Below are 18,947 nucleotides of genomic sequence, written 5' to 3'. Positions count from 1 at the left end.
TGGCTTTATAATCCAGTTATATGGGATATATTTCTATGTATATGTTTGTATACAGCATATATAACTGTCAATTATTGTAATGGAATATTAATGATAGTTGTATAAAATTAGTTGAGTGAAAAAAAATATTTGTTTAAAGAATCTTTTGTGTTGTGAAGTGTTTTTTGTAAATAAACAAAGTACATTTATTAACTGTAAAACAAGCTATAAGAAAGATGAATGAATGAATGAAGGAATGAATGAATGAATGAATGAATTTTAAACATGTATAAAAAAAGTATGTAACTATTTGTACATACAAAACAAAGAAAAAGTAAAAAAAATCTAAAATAAACATAGAGCCAATATATAACAAAACATTGCATATTGTTCGAAAAAGGAGTGAGAAGAAGTAAAAAAACGTTTTAATTTCCCACCCCTTATTACCTATTCTTTAGTTTGTACACAGATATCCTTATAATTACATAATACAGCTATATAAATATATACAACATATACATTTTATACAGATATGGTTATATAAATAAATAAATAAATAAATAAATAAATAAATAGATAAATAAATAAATAAATAAATATATACCATATATACACTTCATAAATAAATATATACCATATATACACTTCATAAATATCTACATAAATATATTATTACAAAACCAAAAATATACTACATAAGTCCATAAATAATAAATAGCCCTGTTGTCCATTGGCTCTCTGGAGTCAGATCAATGTTGGAGGACAATGGGGGCCACTCCACACACACACACACACACACACACACACACACACACACACACACACACACACACACACACACACACACACACACACACACACACACACACACACACACACACACACACACACACACACAGAGAGAGAGAGAGAGAGAGAGAGAGAGAGAGAGGGAGAGGGAGAGGGAGTCATTACATGTCTCTACAGCTGATTACATGTCCAATAGCCTCATTAGTGGGCTCATTGGATGAGTCTCAGCATCAGGTTCAGTTCAGAGGAAACACGAGCCAACCTGACACCCCCCCCCCCCCCACACACACACACACACACACACACACACACACACACACACACACACACACACACACATACACACACAGCCTCACCGGTGCAGTATGTGTACTGAACGCCCATCACACACAGCCCAGGGTGTCCATGTGCAGGTAAACGTCTAGATGCTTCTCAAATAGCTGGAGGAGCTAAACGTTTGACAGGAAATATAGTTTCAGCTGAGCCTATTTGTCCTCTTCACTTCACCAAGAAGCTTCACAGTGGAAAAACAAATCATTATTAGTCTGTCACACATCTGTTTCATTTCAACACTGAAAGAGGAAACTATAACACACCATTAACCCAACCCGAGGCCAGACCAGAGTGTAACTCTGACAGGTCAAGATTAAGATTCTTCATTATTTGTTTTAATGTATTTCTTTCATTTCTTTTAAAGCTTTAATGTATTTCTTTTAATTATATATTTTTTCTTTATTTGTAAAGCTTTTCTGTATTTCTTTACTTTTTATTATTTCTTTGTAAAGCACTGTGAATTGCCCTGTGCTGGAGAGGTGCTCTAAAAATACATTTGCAGCTAATAATAATTTCTTGTAATAAAGGCTTTTAAACTAATCTACAGAAGTATAGCAATATGTAAAGGGGACATTTGAAAGGATAGTTTCAGTTTTACCAATTTAAACATTGTAAGCCCATGCTCATCAAATATGCTTTGAATTCGAATGGTAAACCTGCCAACAGCTATTATCCTGATTCCAAAAGGTTGACCATTTAAAATTGACCGTATTATTTTCAAATTGACCATTTTCACCCCTTGAGGTTGTTGGGTGCTAATTCAAGAGTCGGTTTATTCATTTTTGTGATATTTTAGAGCTTATATTAAAAAGGGAAATAAATATTTATATATGATGATTTTTTTAGAAACTGGAAGATTGATTCAAAAGATTTTAGAATCTAAATGCAATAAAATTCTGACTGGATTTCTTCAAAGACAAAAAAAAGTTCATAATCATTTTATGTTTATCTTTAATAAAAAATAAACTTCTATTAACTTGGTATATTTGAATGAGCCATCATCTTTCCCTCTCAGAGTCAAGTTTTATGTTTAAACAACTATAGTTTTGTATTTACAGTTGCTCTAAATGGTTTTATTCTGTGTAAACGTAAAACAAAATGTTTTTTAAACAAACCAGCTACATTTATTCAGGTCTCACTTTAGATATTCAGTATTTGTTTGGAAGAGAAACAAAGAAAAAAAAATATCAAACTCGGATTATTTGTTCTTATCAGAATGTTGATTTATAATCTTAATATAGTGTGAGATTTGTTATAGATAGATAGATAGATAGATAGATAGATAGATAGATAGATTTGTGTAATTTTTATGTGTAATTATTCCTATTTATCAATATTTTTTTGCAGTGTGTAATTTCAGTTTGTTTAGTTCAGAACCCCTTCAGAGTGAATGACAGAATTGAATTGAATGAATAACAGAAGATCCATTATCTTCAAAAAGAATCAGACTCTCACTCTGTGCTGTGATTGTCACTGCTCATTCAGTGTTGGCTTTTCTTCTCTCTGTCCATTGAGGAGCCACATGGCTATGACAGTGGACCAATCAGGATGCAGAAGTGACACCTGGGAAAAAAGCCCAACTCAGCTCAGTCCTGTTTAGTGAGACAAACACGTGGTGTATTAACATGTTAAATGTTCCTAAAATGTTGGACCGTTTATCAAAAAACAAACATTTTCCACTCCAGATTTTTTCAGCATTTTCATCATTTATTATTTAATCCGTTGGAAAATCTTTATTTATGTGTTTCAATAATAAGGTATCACTGATGTGCAGTTTTTGTCAGTGTGACTAATATCAAATAAAATGAAAACCCGAGGATTTTGGGGAGGAATTGAGGGCCAGTGGAGGTTTCTGTGGAAGTGAAAGTGAAAGTTAAGGGCAGGAAGCTTCCCAGAGGAACAGTAATAAACATCCTCCAGTCTGCTGTCATCCTGGAGGAGGGGTTGATGGGTCGATTCCCCCTCACACACATACACACACACCCTCTCTGGTCTGGACGCTTTCCAGCTCCCAGCAGTGAGCCTCGCCCCCCTCAGGGGCCCCCCTCGGGGGCCCCCCGGGGCCCGGTGCGCGGAATGATCTATTGCCGGTGTCCGTCCGGCCAGGAGCGGAGCGGGTCCGTTGTGCTGCAGCCGGAGGCCCCGTGTTTAGCCTGCTCCAGGAAACAGGCCCCTTCCTCCGCCTAAACACAAGAAGAGAGCCGGTAACGGGGATCCGTGGGGGGAAACGGAGGCCGCTCGTCCTGGCGCGCGGGTGACGGGGTAACCTTCGGGTCAGTCGTGCGCGTGAGTGTGTGATCCAGACCTCACATACTCCTGGAAATTATCCCGATAGCATGTGTGATAATTATTTTTTAACAAAATGCTATGTTATGAAGAATTATACTTTTGATGTTCCGATGCGTAAAAACCATTTGGGCTGAGATGATGCAGAGGATTTCTCTTCCAGAGGATCTTTGCTCCTCTGCGCAGAGTTCATTCATCAGGCCTGACAGAGGTCGTGTGAGTGGGAACTTTCTCCGAAGCAGCTTGAGAGGCCCTCTGAGTGCGCACTGGGAGAAACATCCCGAATTATTCTGTTCGGTTTTTCTTGAGTTTGCAAGACCTAAAAAAAGTTGTTTAGGATGGCAAAAAACAAAATGAAAAGCTCTGAAAAGGATGAATTCTGCTCATTTATTAGGATATTAGACCCTGAAGAGGGGGAAACCTCGCTGATGTTTCTTGCAAGAACACCTTTTTTTTTATTACTCATGAGACAAATAATAAAACATATGTGTTTGTGGAGATGAAACATGCTTCCATTAGATCGTTTTGTTGTCTTTTACGATAGTTTGCACTCGAGCAACAAAAAATATTCTCAATGTTTCGATTTCTTCGTGTCAAGATGTGTTTTGTTTTTGTTTTTTGTAGGTGATGATTTCAATTCTGCAGACTGACTTGGATCTCAGAGCTCCGCGCGTCCCGCGTCCTGACGCCCGGGACAGAGAGCCGGAGAGCGGCCTGCCAGACCTCAGCCTGCGGTGATTGATGGCTGAAAAGCCCTCGGCTGGTTGTAAAGCTGCCAGGTTGGGGTTGTGTTTGGGAGATAGAGAGCTGATAAAGGAGACGCTCAGTGAGGAAAAAAGAGGAAGGGGGGGATAGAAGGGCGCTCTAATGGCGCAGGAGGTGAATCCGGACTGTCTGCGCCGTGATGGAGTGGTCTGTCTCTCCTCCTTTGGAAGGCACTAATGCCTTCCCCTTTTAGTTTATACACAGACACGCAGACTTCTCCTGTAGGGGAGGATTCATCACACAACACGCGGGTTTATCTGTGGAAATTATTCATCATGAAATTGCTGCGCTCTTGGAAAGCTCTGACAAACTCAATCTCTGCACCCTGATAAGACTTAAAGGGCTTTAAAAGCTAATTTCTTCTTCTTCTTTTAACTATGTGTGGTTTTCTCATTAAACTGGACCAACAAGCCTCTCTGGAACTTTCTACTTGAGTTTAAGAAACAACACGCTCATAAATCAGAGCGCCGTGGCCTTACAACGACTTGTTTCCTCTGCAGTAATAACAATGGAAGTGGAGGCTGAGGAGTCGATGCATGGGCGGCGGGGGTCTCCCCCTCTCTCTGGCCCTCGCTCAAGCTCCACATATTTCCTCCTCATCAGTATCACAATCAAAGTACCAAAACGCGCATCTTTCACAGGGGAAGACGTCGCCTCTTCTCTCGTGCGCTTCATTATCACATCTTATCGCGTTATTGTTTGAAGGCGAAGAAGGATTAAAGGGGAAAAAAAAGTTTCCCCCTCGTTTCATTTCCCACATAAATTAAGAATTCCTCTGCCGGTAAAAGTCGGTCGTTTGTCAGCGGGCTTTGGCGCGCCGGGTGACAGAAAACGAGAAACAGAAGTCCCATTAGGTAAACCATTCAACGCCGCGATTTACACACCGCGGGCCGGGAGGCTGCGTAAACACAGCCGGCTGCGTCATGCCGTGGATCTTGGCTCGTGTGAGAGAGATAGAGGCCTGTCTGACACGCCGAGCGACTCGGAGCTCTGAATGAGGTCCAAACGCATCAGCAGAGAGGAGGCCTGGCGTCTACAGACGCACACATTATGTCAAATGTGGCCTTTCAAGCGAGATTTGCTCCAAAATGAGCGTTTACTTTTTAATTTTCTCGAGGTTGTCACTCTCTTGGAAGATGGGAGGAAATGTCCTGGAGTGTTTTGTCTTTTCTTTTTTTTCTTTTTTTTGCCACTTGCTGCTTTCGCTGTAAATCCGTGCGTCTTCCGAGGGATCACGCGGTGTTTGCTGATCGGCGTGTTGCCGCCGAGCGGACGTAGACGTTACGGATCACTGAGATAGCGTCTTCTCTCTCCACCTAATGGAGCTATTACTGCGGCCAAAGGCCTCTGCTATCTAAACACGCACGTGCACGCGCGACTGCACACGTGCGTGACTTCTTTTTTTTTTTTTTTTTTTTCTAATTTTAAGCAGGCGCTCAAACGTCTACGGACGACCGCAGGACACGAGGCAACGGAGAGGGAGCACAATCCAATACACTGCACAAATTTACGCAGAGATTTAATAACGTTAATAATAATTCATCGTTACACTTTTTTTGTACCCAAATTATCTAAAATTTAAAGAGTTGAATGAGTCTATTTATCTATAACCGCCCGCTCCAAGTCCGTTTTCAGAATGTTTGCCTTCAAGTGAAATAACAATTTTGCTGTAATGTTAATGATGATAACAACACCCCCCCCCCCCCCCCCCCCCACACACACACACACACACACACAAACACACACGCACAATTTTTATGTAAATGAAATACGGGGAATTACATAAATACAAATGGAGCATTTTATCGGAGCATAAACACAAATATATTTTACCATGTATAGTTTGGTTCATACCCATTCGGACCTCATGTGATATAATTTCTTCTTATCCGCCTTAATTTTGTTGAATTAGTCAAATTCAGTCAAGCCACGATTTACCAGATAAAGAAGGAAATAAAAGAGATGAAAAAAGTTTGATTCCATCTCTTGACCTTGTCTTTAAATCTCAACCTCGTCTTGTTTACTAGGTTCAATCCACATGGTTTTGTTTCTTTTCATTTTTTAAGGTCTCAAGGTAAATATTCTGTATGTAAGAGAAACAAAAGAAAAAATATGAAACTCAGATTATTTGGTCTTATCAAAATCAAAATAGATAGATCGATAGATCATCGATAGATAGATAGATAGATAGATAGATAGATAGATAGATAGATAGATAGATAGATAGATAGATAGATAGATAGATAGATAGATAGATAGATAGATAGATAGATAGATAGATAGATAGATAGATAGATAGATATACTAATATCTATAAACACTACTGCTTAGAATCGAAAAGAATAGAATAGAATTACGTTTATTATCATTAACACCATTAAAGAGCTGCTCCTCTTGAAGTGCAAAAGAACGAAAATGTACCAAAGCTACAAAACAGAAACAAATACTGTGTACTCAACTTCACCTGTTGTTTTTAATAACTTCTTCTGACGTTAGTGAAAGTGATTACTCAAATACAAATATATATTCTCCTCACTGAGTATGAAGCCACTTTTCAAAGCACATAATTGCTTTGTCAATAGAAAGTATTCAATTCAACTAATACCAGTATCAAATGTCTCCATTTAAATCACATCTCTCAGATTAACATCGATGTTTGTAAAAATTTACAAACGTTTACTCTGGCAACCAAAAAACAAATTATAAACATTTCTAAGATAACCATTAAAAAAGAAATCTTAAGAGTAGCAAACACAACACAACACTGAGGCCCAAGCTGAGATGTTTGTAACGCTGCCATGAAAACATGCATGCAAAAGGCTGCAAAATGCCTCAGTTATAGATGGTTTTTGAAAGATTTCACTGTAATTTGCATCATTAAAATTAGTCTTATGTTGAGATTGCAATAATCTTTGGTAAATGTCTACTGTGTAAACCTTTTAGAAAAACTTAAACTCTGCACAACAACAAATACACCTTTAAAGTTTAAATTTCTAAGTTATTATGACAGTATTTTACTGTCCCGGTCCACTCAGGATGAATTCGGACTGTCTGTGGACCCTGAAAAATGTGTGTGATACTCCTGCTCTGATGCGTCAAATTATACGCCCACGCACAAAGACGCACGCGTAGGAAGAGAGTGAGTGTGTGAGTGTGTGAGATTATCTCTTCCTCTGGTCTTCTTCCTCCATCCAACCATCCACAGCCGCCTGGCGCCTTTGCAGGGCCGCAAATGACAGCAGACAAGAGGTGTAGCGTTTCCTATTGTTACCTATTTGCACACACACACACACACACACACACACACACACACACACACACACACACACACACACACACACACACACACACACACACACACACACACACACACACACACAGGAGGAGGGGCGTTTTAATGCTACTAAGACACAGTTCTCACATGTTTTCAAATTCTGGAGAAACGACGCGCTTATGTCATAAATCCGTTTCCCATATTGAACTGTGAATAACGTCTAGAACAAACAACAACAACAAAAAAGTGCTGTCAGTTATTTAAGTTGAGCTTTGTTCATATGTAAAGAAACCAGAAGTGCTTTAACTCACCAGAGCGACTGATCGGTGTTTGTGTGAAATATAAGTTGAAATGAGAAGTTCCCCGAGAGGTCGCAGGCTTCCTTCAAACTCCGTCAGCAGCAGAGCAGGAGTTGTTCCTGGGGTATTTATATTTCCGTACAGGATCGGGATGCTGACTTCATGCACTCTCCTCACTCCATCATTGATAATATTACCCTGGAAACTGTCTCTATTTCAAACATCACCATGCATCCATTTCTGCTCAAGCGAAGCTTTATTTCCCGAACATGTAACATATTATCTCACATGTCAAATAGACAAAGTTGTATGCCTGCATATTAAAATTCATATAATTGAAGACGAGTAGCGTCACTCGTGTAGGAGATTCAGAGAGGAAGTAAACCTGATTACTTGATGTTAGGGGAACCTTTTTTTTTTTTTCTCAAATAAAAACATCCAATACAACCAGAGGAATTTTGCTTTTATTGCAAATGAATCCAAGCAATCAATGATATTAACATATAATGTGAAATTGCGCCCTCAGGTAATTTATTAGCCCCTCCTGCCAAAACAACAAGCTAAAGCCTTGTTTACACAACAACGTTTCATATGAAAACGCATTGTTTTTTGTGTTTTCGTTTTGGAAAACTTTCGTGTGTATGTGGCAACGTTTTAAAACAATGTCTGTTTACAGGAAAACTACAGAAGCAGTGAAGATGGTGTAGTTTATATGTAAAATAAGTTGTGGGTGCTGCTGTTTGTTTTTAGAATGAAACCGCACACATGCATAAAAGAATAATATGAACATTAACAATGAGTGCATGCATACATTCATATTTACAGACGATGAAAATGGGATTGTTATTATGGTGACTGTCAACTATAAAACTGCCAACTCCCAGGAAAACATGGACTGGTTGTCATGACACTCTGGAGGAAACATTGTTCTTACTGTCCATGTACTCCTGAATGTGCACAAGAAGAACGGTTGTGGTGCACATGCACAGCAGCAGCATCTCTGCTGTCTAATGGGAGGTGGAGACCGAGCGTTTTCAAAAAGTTTCCCCCCCTGTTTCCATGGAGACAGAGAGCATTTTACAAAAGTTCCACCTTGGGAGAACAGTTGAGTTTTCAGTGGCTCCGAGCACCGTTGTCTCAATGGACACCCAAAACGTGACAAAAGTTTTGCGTTTTCACTTGAAATCTTCGCCGTGTAAACGAGCCCTAAAAAAAAACTCATAATGTACATCACAACATCGATGAATTGAGAGTTTGTTTGTTTGTTTTTTCCTTTTCTGGTCCGTCATGGCAAAAATCTTACTAATTGCATTAAATGTATTAAATTAAACTTGCATGCATTGACAGAAATAAATGGCAGAAGAGCTCTGAGGTCCTCATCCTTTTATGAAAATACATCATTTGGGGAAACTATGTAATCATGATATGAAACAATATTGTTCATTTTGATCTGGTTAATTTTCAAACCACAGCATGTTTCCATTCATTGGAACTACCGAACATAAACATTTATGTTTTGTTGGATTAAAAAAAGGTTGTTTGTTTGGCATGAAAATGCAGCCAGCTTTGCTTTACAGTTGAGCAGCTTTTGCTTTCAAGGTTAATCAAGGTCACCTCCCACACAAGCAAAGTCAACCTCTGCCTTTCGGGATCCCTATGTTTGGCTCTGGCTCAGTTGGTAGAGTGGTTGACTCTCCACTGGAAGGTTGTTGGTTCAATTCCCCATCTCAACCTGTTGCATTGTCTTCGAGCAAGATATTGAACCGCAAATTTCTCCTAGTGCTAGGCAGCTGCCTTCATTAGTGTGTGACTGGGTGAATGTGATTAGCAGTGTAAAGTCCTGGGGGCTGTTTTATAAGTGAAATCTATTTAACCTGGAACACCCACTTTGAATGTTTAGGAATAATGACTGGTGTCCAGTCACTTCAGTTCAACTGGTTTTATTTTCTTCTACTTTGGACTGTCGGCTCGCCCAGAAAACACAGCGCTCAGCCTGGCGTCAATGGATTTAATGCTTATTTAAAGTAAACGGAGGCGGCCATGTGCCAGTCTAAACACTGTCTGGCCTTGTTTGGCCCTTTTTTACGAGGACGCGCTGATGATGATATAGCGTGAATTGGAGAAAGTCGCCGTTAAGTCTGCGGGGACGTTCACACATATATCTGCCTGCTTCCAGCTGCACAGCAGGAGGATATTTACTACCTGCAGGCACCCTGCCCACCTGAGGGGCTCCACTTTTGGTTCTGCTGGTTCTATCTTTCATTAGACCTGACTATTTGGGCTGGCAATATGTGAAGCAGCAAACTGCAGGGCTGGACGCCTTCAAGTATTACAGAATACTCTCAAAATGTCTAAATGTCGTGCACAAAAGAAAAACAAAAGGGATTTTTACTTTTTATTTGCAAGAATACATCACTAAAGAGTTAAATTCAGCAAGAAGAGACAATTAAAACTAAGTTTATTGAAAAAAATGCATCTGATGTGTTAAAGATAACAGGTTTCTGAGGTGTTTTCATCAGTTTTGCACCAAAAACACAAGTAACATCTGATAAAAGCATGTGTCCATATGATCTTGTATAGTTCTGCCTAATGGCAAATTGTGCATTCACAAATCAAACTCATCAAAGTTAACTATAGTTTACAATGGTGTAGAACATATTGAGCGTTGTTCATAGTAAATATTTGCTCTGGTCAACGTGAATATTGAAGTTCTTGGCTTAATATTCAGGTTTTTCTTCTTTTGATATTTTGCTGTGTTGTCCATGTTTGGGTTTCTAAATATTGAAACACATTTTTTATAGAGTTGAGAAAAGCTGTAAAATAAACATTTCCCAACATTTTTGTGAATTTTAGAATAAAGTTGTGGTTTTTGATTAGAGGCTCTGAATAATTTAACAGACTATTTTTCCTACTTAGATTTAAGTTTGTCCCATGTTTTGAGAGGTATTCACAACCATCCTGGGCTATTTCATATCATCTGTGAGTCACATGTCATCAGGGAAGACGATATGACTGAAAACGTTTAGCCTGAACTTTAGTTGAGAAGACATAAGTTGTTTACGTTGAATGAACAACTTGTTCTTTTTTAAGTTCATTTTATGAATAGTTGTCAAACTGATTCTTCCTTTTAGTAAATAAGGTGAACTGGCTATATTCTATATAAGGTATACATGTTGTCAAGTGTAGATTAGGTTAACAAGCCACATTCTTCTTCTGTAACTAATTCTGTAACTAAATCTGTAACTTTTCATCCATTGACATGGGCAAGAGACCAATATTTAATAATTCCTCCATTTCTTTTTGAAAATACAATTCTATATTGATAACAATTACATAAATACATCTTTTTATTTTGAGACTTTACTTTTTGTTTTGTTTATGTTTTTTAGGGTTGTTTTTTTTTTTTTACATGTTTTTTGGATCATTTTCCAGTCACTTCATAATATTAAAGAATTTTATTTAGAAAAAATAATGATCGTCTGATAAACTGTAATTGAGTAAAGCTTTGTTTCAAAAGAATCCCTTGTGCTCCAGATATCAGATTTAGGGACTTACGTGCAAATAATACAAACTAAAAGTGATGTTCAATCTCATGTAGCCCATCATATATAGGCTGGAATAATGTACCCGAAAATTAGACTTTTTAAGACAAAATATTTGAAATGACTAACTATCTATAACAATTGAATCATGCGTAAATTGCATAAAATGGTGTTTTATAATGAATATCCAGCAAAGGGTTACATGTTTTAACGACGATTAACAAAAAATATGACGAAAAATTAGATTGAGTCCCAAAAAAAATTCAAAAATATTTTGGGGCTTAAGATGTTTTGATCACTGTCCACCTGCTGAATGTCCAGAGAGGAAAAACGCGTCGGGGGGGGGGGGGGGGGGGGGGATTAACAGAGGCGAGGGGTCTCGCTGCAAAACGGAAAGGGGAGCTGATAGGAGTAGATTAGGCCGAGCTAAAAACGTCAGGCAGTTTTCTTGGAGGAATTTTAATTGCCCCAGGGGGCCCGGCTTATCTGCCCAGAGCGGTTATTAATACAACAGCAGCGATAAAGCGGACGGAGGAACACCGGAGCGCAGCCGCAGCTGTGGGACGACGCACGGCTGCAAACAGACAAACACTGGAAAATATAACCTAAAGCACATTTCGAAGAAGTTCGAGCTGCTCAAATTCTAACAGCAAATAGGTCAAACTTGTTAAAAGAGTCTATTAATGAAATAAGTGAGTATAGGTTTAAATTGAAGGGGACGTGTTTGTGGCTTCTTTTGCTTGTTTTATCTTCTTTCATTCAATCCGGTGAATTTCTAAACAGTTTGACTTTTTTCAAAACTCAGAGAGGAATCACTCAACTATCTCATATGTCCTTGTAAGGAGGCGCGTGCAGCAGCGGCCCTCGGAGGAAAGGAACGCAACACACGGGCATCGAAAGAAGACAATATTATTGATCTTTGACTCAAAATGTTTAATGAACCTCAGCTAAAATTAAGCAGAAATTTCCCTGTCAACCTAAACGAACCTGATCATTTCATTTACGCCAACAGTTTCTCTTCTGCGTCTGCTTTCATTTGACCTGGAAGTTGACCTTGACCTATAACAGTTCCTATCTGCAGAGGATCACCGTGCGCATTTCCAGAGATTTACGCACCATCTCATACAAGTTCCACAAAGTCCTAAAATGGTGTGGACCCACAAAAACTGCCCATAATGTGCTTAAAATGCTACTCAAATATACAGGTTGCATGTTAACATCCGCACGGCTGGGCCGTTATTGGTATTATTGCCGCAGAAAACGTGTGTAAAAAGTGGTTTGTTGAGTCCAGCACGCAGGAGGAGAAAGACAGTGGACAGGTTTTGAGTGTCAGTGAATTTCTCTGCCCACCACATATCCTCACAAGTCAACAGACCAAACTGGTGTGCGCAAATAAGCCCCACCTTTCTCCCTCTCTTCCTCGCTCTTTCCCAAATCCTTCGCTTCCAACTCATACGGACTTTCCATTTCACACACACACCCCTCCCCCTGACAGCAGAGGAGGCAGAGACACTCCTTCGCCCCGGTCCAAACTCCGCACAGAGCTCAACACAGCCCATCTGTCACAGAGGACACTTGCATGGACAACCCTGGACTAACAGTCGCGTTTTCCTGTGATTTGTGGCGATGAGGGATTGCAGAGGCTTCACGCACGTCCAGCTACCAAAGAAGGGGCTATTAAGCTCAATTATTTGTTAGTAAGAGTGGGGGGACAAAGGGGGGTGCATGTTACTCGGCGGGCTTCATTTCCTCGATGCAGTACAGCAGGAGCTGGATGACATGATGCTGCAGAGCCCACTCACCTCCACGCCGTTTTCTGTCAAGGATATTCTCAAGCTGGAACAGCAGCAACAGCAGCAGTCCGGGTCCCTGGAGCTCGCGCACCGGGTCCACAGCCAGCAGCACTTGGCCCGCTCCCCTCCTCCCCACAACCACAACAATCAGCAGCAGAAGCAGCCGCAGCTGCAGCAGCATTTCCAAACACCGCCGTCTTGCATGCTGGCCGCAGCCCGGGACAGCCCGACCTTCTCAGACGGGGAGGACAACTTGGCTTACCTGAGCGCGCTGGCGGTGCGAGAGGAGGACCGCGGCGACACCAGCCTCTCCCCGGACATGTACGTCCATCCCAGCTTACAAGGAGCCAAGCTGGAGGCCGCCGAGCTTGAAGAGCAGGAGAGCAGTGAGTGGAAAACACAAGCCTGAACAGGCTGCAGACAAAAGACTAACAAAGGACACGCATAGTCACGATCAACCTGAAATGTTACCAACTGGAGGAAAAAAACACATGGATAAATCCCAAAATATAATCATGCATTGATTATTCATTATTTCATATTTCCAGTCACTACATATTATTTGCATAAGCCACAAAAACAACACAACGTCTGTCTGTGACAGCTAAAAATGTAGCAATGTTTTCACGTTTTATGAACGGTGCGTAAATGGTTTAGTTTTATATATAACATTTCGTGATGGATCAAAGTTGTGAAATACAAGGTTACTAAAACTTCAAACTTCGTTTGAATGAACTAGGTGAAATTATTTCTGTCATTTTTAATGATATGGCTGCCTTTTTAGAAAATATATTGTTTGTTTTGGAAAAGATGCAACAATTCTGCACAAAATATAAAGTAAAAATCTTGTTGCATGACGTGAAAATAGAGTTTCAAAGATTTATTCTTAGTCTCTGCAGAGAATTATTTATCTTCCTGTGAGGCCTTTCTCTCAGCTCCTCCACCTGCTGACTGCTCACAGTATCTCAATAAAGAGCTATCAAATGGATAAAAGTCACGATCGGGAGGAGACACGGATCCAGTAAAGTCTGGAGATGTCAAACAATTTGTAGTGCTTCAGCTGCGTCGCCTGTTCCTCACAGCCTTGTTATGATGTGTTGGACCATAAACCGACAATTAGTTTAAAGAGGCTTGTAAAAAGAAATGGCACGGAGGAGCAGCGCTGATAAACACAGTCACAGCCTGATACCTGCGCAGGGAAGATGTGATTATTCATTAGATAAACTGTGCTGGTAATGAGGTTTGAGGCAGCATGATGCCTCCGAGTCCCAAAAATAAAAATTATGCCCTTTGAAAAATGTTTTTAACGATGGTTGCGATTTGGAACAAATGTTTTTTACAGCTGTGATGTTTCAATGAAAGATATGGACGCGTGGCATGTTTGAGCGTTTCTGTAATAACACCTTTTGAATTGTAAGCGTGTGGCTGTTGTGTGATGGATAGTAACTTTCCCTGTGATACTTCTCTAACCTGCCCTGCAGAGAGCTGTGGGCTGCTGCCCCGGGACGAGGCGGCGGAGAGCGGCCAATGTGACTTGGAAAGGCCCACGCAGAAGCAGCGGAGCAGGCGGAGGCCCCGGGTGCTCTTCTCCCAGGCTCAGGTCTTCGAGCTGGAGCGGCGCTTCAAGCAGCAGCGTTACCTGTCCGCCCCGGAGCGCGAGCATCTGGCCACCACGCTCAAACTCACCTCCAACCAGGTGAAGATCTGGTTCCAGAACCGCCGCTACAAGTGCAAGCGGCAGCGGCAGGACAAGTCTCTGGAGGCGGCCGGACAACACCACCCTCCGCCGCCACCGCGGCGCGTCGCCGTGCCGGTGCTGGTCCGGGACGGGAAACCGTGCCTCGGCGGCGCGCAAAGTTACGCTGCCGCCGCCGCTGCTGCTCCGTATGGATCCAACCCGTACAGTTATAACGGATACCCTACCTACACGTACAACAACCCCGCGTATAACTCCAACTACAGCTGCACTTACACCAGCATCCCCGCCCTTCCCGCGTCCAGCGCCCCCAACGCCTTTATGAACATGAACTTGGGGAACGTGAGCGGCCTCGGCGGCTCCGCACAGGCCCAAACACACCAAGGGACGACGGTTACGTCCTGTCAAGGTTCCCTGCAAGGGATCAGGGCATGGTAGCAGCCCCACCAGGACAGGACTGCTGTCCTTTTGACGGATCTGTTGTTATTTTCCACCCCACCATCTTTTTTTCCAAAGCGGGGTTGGAACTCGTACACGTTTCCTAACTCAGTATTGCCTTCATGTTGGATTCACCTGCACGACCACTTCATGATTTACAAAACGCGTGCGTAAAGGATGGCTGTGTGAACAGTGACTTTGTGTGTGTGTGTGTGTGTGTGTGTGTGTGTGTGTGTGTGTGTGTGTGTGTGTGTGTGTGTGTGTGTGTGTGTGTGTGTGTGTGTGTGTGTGTGTGTGTGTGTGTGTGTGTTTCTTCTTCGAGGTCCAGTAATTGTCGGTGCTCTGGATTTGGCTCCGATTGGACTGAAGTTCAAAAAGGGAAAACATGCACGTCTGCGTATTGATCCCCTTGAATGGTCTTTTATTTTTTTTAATATTGTTTTTAATATTGTATATTTTTAGCCTTTGAAAAGACTGAATTGCTTTAAAGTGTTTGTTTTTTTTTCTTTGCTGAACAGATAATTGTTTTAGTCTATTTCGCATCTATTCAAATAAACCTAAGAGATTAAAGAAGATGCGTTTCTCTTCTGTGTTCAGACAAAAACTAAACTGTCAAGAAAAACTTGCTAGTGTTAAAATCATCAAGACGGGGTTTTCTGTTGCTGGAAATAATGAGCAGAAGCTTTGGATTTGTATTTTATTGGTGCTGTCACTGAATCAGATGCACAGTGACAGATTTTGCTCATGGACATGTTAAGGAGAGAGCTCCTGGAGGAGGCCAGGCACCAGGAACTCTTTGTCCCGGTGCCAGGCGACGTGAAAGGAGGAAGTTTATTCTCCATTTGAGGTTCTTTAAAGGACGCGATTAAGCACCTAAAATACCCCAAAGAGGAGCTGCAGCCGGGCCAGGGAGCGGGAATAATGGCTCTTATTGGATTGTCGGACAAAAGGTGTGTGGTAGGCAGAGCCGGGCACTCAGCAAAGACAAAGGCGCACAGGGGCCGCGAGATTGACGTCCTAATATTCCCATTTGAGCGACAGGCAGCAGGTTATTCTGCTCGGAGAAGGGGACATGGAGGAAAAATGCGGTTACTTTTGTTCTCCTTCAGGAGGCTTTTTTTGTTCGCGGAGAAAGGCGCGCCGAGATCCCCAGCCGCGAGGCTTCGGGGGCAGCCGGGCTCGAGGTGAAGGCAGCGGGGAGGCGTTTGTGTGAAAGAAGGGGGTATTATTGCTACAAGTTTCACCATTTATCCCGACAAGGAGGAAAATGGACGAGAGAATTTGGAGAGGGGTGAGCCGGGTGAGGAGGAGGAGGAGGAGGAGGAGGGAACCAAGTTTGAGTCCTGCAGCCTATTATTTCACTGTATGGGTGTTATTTCAGCCCGGAACAAGGTTATTCCCACAGGTAGTGTCGCAGGCTGATCATGAAATAGAAATCTGCTGCATTGATCTTATAGCCTGGAAGATTTTCAGTAAAATGTCGCTTAAGCCTGACGAGTTTATGAAACACATAAGCCAACAGTTCTTATAACAGAGAACTGATGAAAATAGGCAATTTTTTTTTTTTACTGAAGTTATACATTCAGTGGTCACAAAAGTGCAAAATACATGCTTCTATATATTTGTTCATTATTGATTCAACAAATTAAATTCTATAAATTCAATAATTCCAGTTTAGTTTAGATGAAGTTTAGTTCTGCGGTTGTGAAGATATCTATCACAACAATTGAGTCATTTATGCATTTTTACGCGTTTCAGGTTTTTTAAATAACCAACAATAGCGAAAATTCAGTGTTTTGGGAGAAGGGTTAGGAAATATATTTAAAAATCTGAGCCGTGTGAATGTCAATTTTGGATTATCCAAAGATCATATTTTTTTACCGAACTGTGATAAGGTAGATCATCCACTGATCCAATATAAATATCTAATTAAAAATGTTTTCTTATGTTATTATTGCAACTCAGCAAAACAAAAGAAAAAGAAGAAAAATGAATGCCCCTTTTGTTTTTGTTTTTACCGCGCAGGAGATCGCTAAAAACCACTCGCTTCTGCAAATCCACACTAAAAATACTCTCTGGACTACAAAGGGATTTAAAAACTGTCCACCTATTTGCTGAGATAATTCCAAAGATGACAAATACGCCATAGAAGTCGACAAATTAAAGAGAGTAGGCGTCAATTGCTGTTTTTCCCCTGCGCGTAATTGTCCCTCCGGTCTGAGAATAGAGGTCTCTTGTATAATTACAGCCACACGGTTATGTACTATTAATGTATGAGACGGATCAAGCAGCAGGGGACACATAGCACGTATGCAGGTTTCAAGGTGTGGAGTAGCAGATGATGAATTATCTTATTGGAAGACTTTTTACGCACATTATTTTACGCATTTTATTGGTTTACATTGAGTCAAAAAGAAAGTTCACAGTAAGCCTAAATAAAAAAGGATGGTTTATTGACAGGGTGAGCATCAGTGTAAACATCTGTGTTATCAGCAGTGATCGCTGCGGCTCCTCCTCTGGAGGCCAGACTGTCTGTCGGTTTCTGCGTCCTGATTGAGATCTGTCCGTCAACCAGCTCATCTCCTGACTGCAACCAAACAGCGGGAAAAGGTCCAGCAGAGCGGCCCGAAGCCGGTCTTTTCCACTAATGGGGATTAATTGAGAGGTAAACAAGGAAAGCCGATAAGCTGCTCACCCTGAAGTGTCGCCCGGCCTCAGGACAGAGACTGATGGCTGCAAATAAAGACGAGACAGAGAGGCGTCGAGCAGGTAAACACACCGACCTGCTGGGCCACCATACACATCATCATCATCATCATCATCATCATCATCATCATCATCATCATCATTATTATTATTATTATTATTATTATTATTATTATTATTGTTATTATTATCATTATTGTTATTATTATTATTATTATTGCTTTTTTACGTGCCAACCTGTTAACACAATTATATTTAATTTTATTATTCGTATTATTTCAGTCGATCAAACATTGTTAATGCAGGTTATAATCTCAGCAGCACAAACGCTGAATTCAGGATCGTATCATTGTGTTATAATCGAAGAGATTATCAACTAATTCCGGGATTAAGAATAAAAAACAAAAATGTAACGGACTCAATGATCTTTAACAAAGATTTAAAAAAAAGAAAAAAGAAGCATTTTATTAAGGCAGCTGATGGTATTACAACACAAGACTTCATAGCCCTTAATAATAAACTTTATTATACAATTCAAAATATAAACAAGCTCTTTCTTTGAAAGGTCTCCATATTTGGTCATTTCCATATTTCTTCTGTTACTCCCAAATTAATAAATGTACATGCGCATAGAAAATACAAATTGCTTCAAGTTGAGATTTTTAAGTTTTGCCTTTGGTGAAGTTCGAGTTCCTCACATTTAGTGCTCTTAATTGATGCATTTACCCAGAAAATAGAAATACATAAAAAGTGCTTGCGCAAGGAGTGAAGTGCATTTTTTTTTTTCAAGAAATATACCTACTTCAGAAAGTCATACTTCGGGTTGTTCATTTTGAATAATGTATGGCATATATGAAATATTATGAAGTTATATAGCGGTGCTGAGTTATAAAAGCTAATTCTGTGAATTAGTTACGCTGGAAATCGTGAATTTATGTCATTTGTCTGTATAATGCTTTCCAAATGATTATTACACGTGTCAGAGGATGCATGTTGATGTTGAATGACATAGGCCCAAGGACGGAGCTTTGAGGAATCCCACAAGTG

General features: G+C 40.7%; 1 protein-coding gene across 1 annotated transcript; it reads left to right on the top strand.

Annotated features, from left to right (window-relative positions):
• Window positions 1–13,031: 13,031 nt before the first annotated feature.
• LOC308109860 (homeobox protein Nkx-2.3-like) lies at window positions 13,032–15,194 on the top strand (the record flags this gene model as incomplete). Its single annotated transcript, XM_080463671.1, has 2 exons — window positions 13,032–13,446; window positions 14,542–15,194. The coding sequence occupies exons 1-2, from the start codon at window positions 13,047–13,049 to the stop codon at window positions 15,192–15,194; spliced, it is 1,053 nt and encodes a 350-aa protein (XP_080319797.1). The 5' UTR covers window positions 13,032–13,046.
• Window positions 15,195–18,947: the final 3,753 nt, after the last annotated feature.

The sequence above is a fragment of the Lipophrys pholis genome (genome assembly GCF_963383615.2).
Source record: "Lipophrys pholis genome assembly, chromosome: 5".
Classification (NCBI taxonomy): Eukaryota; Metazoa; Chordata; class Actinopteri; order Blenniiformes; family Blenniidae; genus Lipophrys; species Lipophrys pholis.
The sequence above is the reverse complement of the archived record's forward strand: the minus strand, read 5'-3'. Positions and strand labels throughout refer to the sequence as shown.